The sequence below is a fragment of the Nansenia antarctica genome, assembly GCF_963989245.1.
Source record: "Nansenia antarctica genome assembly, chromosome: 14".
NCBI classification, from domain to species: domain Eukaryota; kingdom Metazoa; phylum Chordata; class Actinopteri; order Argentiniformes; family Microstomatidae; genus Nansenia; species Nansenia antarctica.
In genome coordinates, this window is record NC_137684.1 from 10,495,413 (window position 1) to 10,504,773 (window position 9,361).

General features: G+C 43.1%; 1 protein-coding gene across 1 annotated transcript in view; it reads right to left on the bottom strand.

Moving 5' to 3' along the window:
* snx1a (sorting nexin 1a) overlaps positions 1-9,070 on the bottom strand; it is a 20,367-nt gene extending 11,297 nt beyond the window's left edge. The window contains exons 1-4 of the mRNA XM_080545307.1: positions 8,947-9,070; positions 4,952-6,362; positions 1,607-1,743; positions 1,107-1,173 (exon numbers count right to left, since the gene is read on the bottom strand). Of these exons, the coding sequence (XP_080401433.1) occupies positions 1,107-1,173; positions 1,607-1,743; positions 4,952-6,362; positions 8,947-9,069 (1,738 nt within the window). The 5' untranslated portion in view covers position 9,070. The remainder of the gene's footprint in view (positions 1-1,106; positions 1,174-1,606; positions 1,744-4,951; positions 6,363-8,946) is intronic.
* Positions 9,071-9,361: the final 291 nt, after the last annotated feature.

Consider the following 9,361-nt stretch of genomic DNA (forward strand, 5'->3'; position numbering starts at 1 on the left):
GGTCCTTGAAATCCTTGAACGTTTGTGAATTTGAGAAAAACAAATCAAGGTCTTAAAAGTTTTTGAAAATAGACATGGGTCATTGAAAGTGCTTGAATTCCCCTCCCTCTCTCTTATATATATAGCCTATATAATAAAAATATATATATTAGCTCGTCAACTAGTAAATAAGTCTCTGTATTGCTTAACTTTACACATATTTCACAATATATTGTTTTGCTGTGCTGTGGTAGAGAAGGCAAGAGACCATCTAGTGTTCACACATTCAAGCCTCTCTTTTTAATTGTTGTCTGTGAGCGGATAGTTCCTATTATATAAATTCTCATCTACATCTGTCTCAAACTATGCCGTGTTGGGTCCTTGAATTTGAGGGAATTGAGTCTTGAAAGTCCTTGAAAGGTGCTTGAAATTGATGTTTCAGAAGGTGTGGGAACCCTGAATTAACTGTGCTGCCACCATTTACACCATCCTGTCCATACTGCTGGACTGTCCCATCACTTCAGTTCAGGTCAGATGACTGAGGGCAGGAATACACTTTGGACTATTTGATGCACCTATGGTGGCGATCTATGCTGCTGGCGGGTTTATGGTTATTGGTTGAGGTGAAAAAGCATTAGTTACTTATTTTCAGAATGAAGTGATGCTGCTATGGCTGGTGGATAGATGATTCACTTACTTTGTACTACTGTAAGTCGCTTTGGATAAAGGCGTCTGCTAAAATGCCAAAAATGTAAATGACAGTGCTGACTCTTAAAGCGACAACCTTGTGTGAAAGGTGCTACAAATAAAGTTTGTTGTTGCTGTGTTCGTGTGATCATTCTCAAATGTATCATTGATATCAAAAATAAAAACATGAGGATAACATTTTTAGAGTAAGAGATTCATGTTTCATCTTTGTCCACTGTGGCTCAGTTGGTAGAACATGGCGCTAACAATGCTTAGGTTGTGGGTTTGATTCCCGCTGGGACCATATATACTGAAAAATGTATGCACTCACTGCAATGTAAGTCACTTTGGATAAGTGTCAGCAGAATGGCATATTCTCTCTCTCTCTCTATATATATAATATATTATAGACGTATAGGAAAGGTAACAAAATAACTCACCGACTTTCTCTGGGTTGGTAATTGAGATATTCAGCTCAAATTTGTCTTCGCTCTCCTCCTCCTCCAACTATAGTTAAGACAAAACAGTAATTCAGTCAATGGTCATTATCAGAGTATCCAAAGTCCACAAATTCAAACAAAATGCCCAGAGTTATGGACACGGCCTTCAACACGGATAAGCATCTAGAGTTATGGACACGGCCTGTGACACGGACAAGCATGACACTAGTAACTCAGTTCTCGTGCTGCCTGATTGACCTGAGGTAAACTCAGGACCTTGTGCTCGCGACCAAAGATAGCATTTTATATCAGCCCACCAAAACAGTGTCTGTTACTGTGCCGATATCACTGTGGCAGTGCGTGTTCCGGAACCTCTGCAGTGCCTATTTGCATGCAAACATCGTAAAGATCGTACCAACTGATTGACGACCCTGGCTGACATAATGCAGTATGTGAGAGTGATGTGACCAACTACGGTTAAGACAGCCAGTGTTCTGTACCTCCTCCAAGGTTTTGGGCTGTGGTTTGGAGACGCTGGGTGTGACAGAGAGGGAGGGGGCGGAGGCGGAGGGCTTGGCCGCCTCCTTCTTTTTCCTGTCGACCCGCGGACTGTCCAGAGACAGCTCCACAGTGGCTTCTGAGAACGACAGAGGGGGGACAAAAAAGTGAGAGGGAGAGGAAAAAGAGAAGGGGAGAGAAACATACAATGATGAACATTGTGCACGTCCAAAACATAACGATTAATAACACACTATCACAGCTTCTATTTGCAGCTGGGCCCCAAAGCGACAGAATCAACCCGTTTGTGTTGCCATAGGGACAGTATCTGTAATGGAGGTGTGTTTATGAAAATCAGTTGGAGTTGGAGTAGCGCTTTATAGGTCAGAAGGAGGATCTGGTTGTCAATCCTGAGAGACACAAAAAGCGATTAACACCTGCAAAGTGCGTGACATGGTGTGCTGAAATCAGGAAGTAATTGCATATTGGTTGAGTGACTCGGCCACTTAGACTTCCAACTGTTGGCTTGACAACCGAAAGTAATTGACTGTACAGTAACTGGTTCTACGGGTGTGTAACAGATCTCTGCAGAGATGGCGACTGTGCATCAACTCCCAGTAGTCAGATTGTTGTCGCTAAAAGAGGACTGACAAACCAAATGTAGTTGTAGTGTCAGTGTACTACAGTGTGTCAGTGTCCTACAGTGTGTCAGTGTCCTACAGTGTGTCAGTGTCCTACAGTGTGTCAGTGTCCTACAGTGTGAGAGTGTACTACAGTGTGTCAGTGTCCTACAGTGTGTCAGTGTGTCAGTGTCCTACAGTGTGTCAGTGTCCTACAGTGTGAGAGTGTACTACAGTGTGTCAGTGTCCTACAGTGTGTCAGTGTCCTACAGTGTGTCAGTGTGTCAGTGTCCTACAGTGTGTCAGTGTCCTACAGTGTGAGAGTGTACTACAGTGTGTCAGTGTCCTACAGTGTGTCAGTGTCCTACAGTGTGTCAGTGTACTACAGTGTGTCAGTGTCCTACAGTGTGTCAGTGTCCTACAGTGTGTCAGTGTGTCAGTGTCCTACAGTGTGTCAGTGTCCTACAGTGTGAGAGTGTACTACAGTGTGTCAGTGTCCTACAGTGTGTCAGTGTCCTACAGTGTGTCAGTGTCCTACAGTGTGTCAGTGTCCTACAGTGTGAGAGTGTACTACAGTGTGTCAGTGTCCTACAGTGTGTCAGTGTCCTACAGTGTGAGAGTGTACTACAGTGTGTCAGTGTCCTACAGTGTGTCAGTGTCCTACAGTGTGAGAGTGTACTACAGTGTGTCAGTGTCCTACAGTGTGTCAGTGTACTACAGTGTGTCAGTGTCCTACAGTGTGTCAGTGTCCTACAGTGTGTCAGTGTACTACAGTGTGTCAGTGTCCTACAGTGTGAGAGTGTACTACAGTGTGAGAGTGTACTACAGTGTGTCAGTGTACATTTCTCTGGCTTGCTCAGCTATAACACCTTAGTGAACTATTGACTATTGAGAACTCTGCCTTGGGATGTCCAGATTGAAAAACCAGATTGCAGGAGCAACAGAACAATGACATCATCTGCCTCTCATGTGGCAGACAGTTTTTTGCAATGGCAAAATAACAAAACAACGCATCCACGGTGACTATGCAGATTATGCATTAAACCATCACCTATTTGTGCTAGTGCTAGTATTGCCGTATTATTAAGTTATTAGTATTGTAAATAATCAGGTGAAACAAAGAGACACGTTGTCACTGCTAGGAAACAATCTGTGGAGTTTTAAGACCTTTCTGGAATACAACAATATCATGATATGCTCCAAATATAATTAGATAATATCTAATATCAGTCCCAGCCTAGATGAGGCATTTCATCCTAATCTGAGCGGCCCGCCAGGTCGCTCAAAGGCCTTGGAGCTTTTGCTAACAACAGAGGGACTGTCTCTGTCAGACAGACAGTCTACAGTTTATAGAGGCTACAGGGGGACTGTCTCTTAGGCTACAGGGCAAAAGCATTTCTCTTCCACTCTTATCATATCGTCCAGATCATGGGGACCAGAGTCTGTAAAAAAGACAGTTAAAAGTCAAATAAGACAAGACAATGGATCGCAGGGAAAAGGGCATTGCAAGAGCCATTTGAGAAGACCTGAAAGCAAAAGAGAGTGAGTGTGTGTGTGCAGCATTCTTGTCTATCAGCACTTTTCCCAGGAAGGTTCTCCTCTGTGCCCCCGTATATTAATGGGGACAGTGGAGGACACTCCTACTTCAGCTTTTCACTTCCTAAAGCACAACGCTGAGACAGCAGTCTTCTTATCAGCTCCAACTATGTACACACACACACACACACACACACACACACACACACACACACACACACACACACACACACACACACACACTTATGTGTATGATCTTTGGTCCACTCTGACCAAAAAGTGTGGAGCAAAGAAATATTACTCTTTTGTCGACATTGACACAGTAAATATGGTCTCCAGTTCAACAGTTAAACAGTAAACATTTTGATCACATTTGTAGCAGAATGTCGTGTTTCCACATGTAACACAGCATGACATGAAACTAGGAATGCACCGATACCCCTTTTTTCTCAGACTTACATTTGGGTACTTGCCGATACTAATACATATATAAATCATAATTATAATAATAATCTATAATTAATAATTATAGTTCAAATGACTTTATTTGATTATTTTTTATTTTCATCAGCTGTTCCTCACTTTCTGACTGTAGCGATTTAAATATGTGACAGGGTCTGGTGTTTTGGTCCCCAAGCCGGCAAGGATTTTACAGATTATGAAAAGTGCAAATTGTAAGCTTTAAAATGATGTGTCATACATTGAAATCAGAAAATAGTTGAAGAAGATATGCTTTTTCATTATCGTTTCCTACCATCGCGTTGGTAGCTAGCTAGTAGCTAGCCAACTTGCTGATAGAACCTGAACATGCTAAAAACACATAACTACACACAACTAGATGATCACACAGTCCTTCCTTTTGAACAATCTTAAAACGTAAGTTTGTTTACAAGCCATCATGTATCACTAACACTCACCGGAGAACAAAGCAGTTTGCAGTCTGCTCCACTTTTATTGTCGTCATCGCTTATCCTAAAATATCTCCAAACTGTTGACATTGCCTCCTCTGCCTACCTGCTGCGAAAGGTTACGTTACGTGGCCGTAAAGTGGTATCGGGAGCGGGTGTATTTGAGTAGTAGTATGCGTACATGAGCACAGTATCGGGTACGAATACGAGTACTGGTATCGGTGCATCCCTACATACACAACACAATAAAACAACCTGTAAACAACTGCCATTCCTACAGTACCTGCAAATATATCCGGTTCCTCATCGGAGTGGACTCCGTTGGTCTTGGGGTTGACACTGCTGGTGGTGACAGCACTGGGAACAGTGGTGAGGGCTTCCTCTGTGAAGATGTCCGTGGGGTCCTCAGTATAATTATCACTCAGAGGCCCGCGGACACTGTCACCTTTGGCGTTCCCAAACAGATCACTCTGTTCCTCGAAAAGAACATTTGTTTGAGATTTGCTCGGGGCGCTAGTCAACGGTTCGCTGAAGAGATCCTCGTCGTCAGCTTCGTTGAAGAGGTTGGTTTGCTGTTGCTTGGCAGTGCTGCTCTGTGGCAGTTCTCTGAATAGGTCGCTCGGTTCATCCTCAAACAGGTCCCTCGATGGCTTGCTGGTTATGTCCGCAACCGGTGCTTTGACATCACTAAGTGGAGTGTCGTTGAGGAGGTCAGCCAACGGGTCGATGATGACGTCAGTTTTAGGGGGCTCCTTAATGTCATTCGTTAAGGGTTCACTGAGGATGTCAATCATCATCGGTGCGCTAGATGCCTCGTTGTGCGGCTCAATGTCACTTTCTGGTTCGTTATTTGCGTTTAATGGTTCACTGAAGAGATCACCTGGTGGTTCTGTGATGGTATTCGGCTCTTTAATTGCGTCTAATGGCACTTCGACAATGTCACTTGCTGCTTCCATGACGACAGGTGGCTCTTTAATTATGTCTTCTGGCTCTTCAGCAGTGTTACTTGCTGGTTCCATGATGTCATTTGCTGCTTCCATGACGACAGGTGGCTCTTTAATGTCTTCTGGCACTTCCACAATGTCACTTGCTGCTTCCATGACGACAGGTGGCTCGTCTTCTGGCACTTCCACAATGTTACTACTAGCTGCTTCCATGACGACAGGTGGCTCTTTAATGATGTCTTCTGGCTCTTCCGCAATGTCACTTGCTGCTTCCATGACGACAGGTGGCTCTTCTGGCACTTCCTCAATGTTACTTGCTGGTTCCATGACAACGGGTGGCTCTTTAATGATGTCTGCTGGCACTTCTGCAATGTTACTGGCTGCTTCCATGATGTCAGTTGAGTCTTCAAAGATGTCTTTTGGAGCTTCAGCAATGTCACTTACTGCCTTCGTGATGTCAGTTGGCGTTTCTGTTATGTCTATCAGGGCTTCAGCAATGTCAGTTGCCACTTCCTGGTTGTCACTTGCCACTTCGATCAGGTCACTTGTTACCTCTGTGACATTTGTGGGCTCAGTGACAATTTCTTTGGCTGGATGATTGGTGACATCACTTTTAGTTTGGCCAAGAAGGTCACTTAACGGGTCACTGAAGATATCAGGGGGAGGCTCACTAAATATGTCTCTCTGTGGTTTGGTTGGGATGTCATTGGCTGGCAAAGGAGGATCCATCTTGGCCTCTAAGGGGTCGTCCTGAAGAAAAGGAAGACAGTCCAGCATTTTAAGTTATCATGGATATTGTTCAATCAGAAAAAAAGCTACATTTTACTCCACAAAATGTTTCGAGAGCGGTAACATTTTACAATTTGAGGGCAGCATTTACAAGTGCAGAACCCAAACTCTCAAGAGCAAAATGCATTGATCTAAGACATTTTTATATTTTCCTTCAGCGAAGTTTCAGGAGTGAAAATTGTCTCTTTTGAGTCATGTGATGAGGTATAACATTGTCATGGCCACTCAGGATTTCACTATTCAACAATGGGTGTGCACGTTAGGGAGGTGCCTGATGGTCTACACACATTTGGGCCGGGGCTATGGTGAGGAGCGTGTGAACAGATTTCCACATTCATTTCACCATTAGCATTTTATGAAATTGCCGATTTATCACACGTGAAAGCATGAATCTGTTCAATAATTATACTAGTTTATAATGACAAAAATTACTCGAGGGAAATATGATACGTAAAATGGTAAAGTTAAAAGACCCACGTTTCTTAAAACAACTAGCACTCACTAAAGATATTGCCTGGATTCAAAGAGAAAAAAATCTAAGCAGTTTTGCCAAGGTGTAATGCTCCTCAAAAATGTGTGAAAATGGCCAGTAAACCCACTACTGCTGCCATGTTAAACGTTGTCGCTCTGCCGCCCTTGACAAATTAATATGTTAGAGTGACCTACTGTACCTTTTACCATTCTTTCACGTGGCTTGTATGTGGGGCTTATGTTAGCTTGCAAGCATTCAGCTCAACTGTAATACAAGCCAAGCACCTACCCAGTGTGGTTCAGTTAATATAAGTACACATGCTGCAGTGGTAAGAATGGTACGTTTAAAATGTTCTACTAATTTAATAAAACTGACATTTGCTGAAGCAAGCCCACTAATAATGTTCTACTACATTATACTGTTCTAACAGTAATAATAGACCTAATATAAATATTATTCTGCTGTTTACAACGCTGAATATTTATTTCTGTAAACTATTTTCTTTGTTTGTTTTTTTGTTTGATTTTGTTCATTTTTACTATTATTATTCTTATCTTATTCCATGCTTGGTGGGGCAGCGTCCGAGCACCCCCAATTGACACAACAGCACTTATAAGATATAAACACTTGCTGCTTAGATATACATTTCTCCACTCAGATCAAGCAAAAGTATAGAATGCAATCATACTTATTTTCCTGATGTCCACTGCATTTCGTTGTCTGGTGCTTTGCACTCTGCAAAGAGTACTTTGTACTCTGCAATGACAAAGTTGAATCTAATCTAATCTAATGCCAAAATGAAGTCTGCAAAATGTCACCTGTGCTCCATATTTCCATGCAGAAACAAGAGTATCTCGGATGAGCTTTCCCTGTGTATCGTAACCTAAGCATACCAACTTCTAGGCTCAGGTGATGAGTTTATGTCACAGAGTTTGTCATTCTATGATAGCTAGGAGATTATATATTAAGTATGGACATTGAGTGCTACTTCCATGTAAAATTGTTGCAAATCAGAAAACAATTGCACTTAAGATTATAATTACCTGCATAAGGAAATCCATGAGAGTATCAGACATAACACACTCAGGTCTACAAACACAGAGCAAAATCTCAAGTTCAACGTGAGTTGTTGATCAGTGGCCACACATCCTGGTTCTGACCATGTGGTCACCATCTGAGACTCACATGACTTGAGGGGCTGGGCTCCTTCTCCTGAACTTCCCCTAGGCATGCATAATGCATAGTGCAAAATGTGCACTTCACTCAATGGGAGAAGATTAGCTGACAGCGCTAAAATGGGGCAGTAAGAGACAGAGATTTGGGGCTGGGGGGATTGTTCTAACATGTGTAATACAAATTAAAATGCAATCAAGTTTCTAAGCCTTGCAATTCTCTGTGAATCCAGTGCAGGGGCTTCGCAGGTATAGCATGGTCACTGCACCAGCTGCACTTGTTGTTGTTGTTGTTGTTGTTGTTGTTGTTGTTGACAGGTGAAAGCTGCTGTCATTGGGTGATTTCGCCCCCCACGTACGAGACGTCAACTTCTACTGACAGTGTTGACAAACAACAGAGTAGCAAAGTGCAACAAACAAACAACGCCTACCTACCTACCTAAGCCTTCATCACACCTATCTTAGCGTCCACTTATTATGACAATGACGTGTGATAATAAAACTATAAAACATCCGTAGTTTGTTGTAAACATCTCCAGGCACAGCTAAGGTGTCATTACCTTGTCCTGCTCGGGTCTGTTAGCTGTTCAACTCCAAGATAATAGCCAAGTCGAGGAACCTGGCAGCATTATAACTTTGGTTAGCTTACCTTGCACTAACTTTGTTAGGCCTTGTTTTGGACGTCGTGTGAACAGTGGAAACCTCCTAGTGTTAGCATGCGTGTAGACAGACAGACCCAGGCATAGTTAGGCTAGCTAGGTGAGGTAACTAACCCCTGAGACACACACAGACCGAGGCTTTCACAGGCCCTGCTTTCATAGTTGGCTATATTAGCAAGTTAGCTCAACTCGGGGGTAGCGGATAGTTCTTCATAATACAGTGAAAGCACATAAACACTCACTGCTCCGAGGAAGATGTCCTCTCCGTCTTCTTCATCGCTGTGGTCGTGTCCGTGGTGGTCCTCCGGGTCCTGGTCCTCTGAGTCGGGGAAGGGAGGGGGGCTGCGCTCGGAGCTGGTCGCCATGTTTAACACCACCAGACACACAGCAGCATGATGATCACAACTTTACTGAGAGAAGGAGGGACGTTTTTTTAAAGGGAAATAACACAACACCATCTACTGGTCCTAGGGAAAAAATATGTGTTTTACAGCGGTGTTACACCGTGGTGACAAGTGGGAAAACTGCAATGCCAGTGGCTGTGGCTGGTGTGCAAAACTATGGAAGCATATGGGTCATTTTTTAAATACGGTGCCATTTGGACTCCATAACTTGTGAAAAATAAATGGTTGATTTATCTATATTTTAATGTTCTAT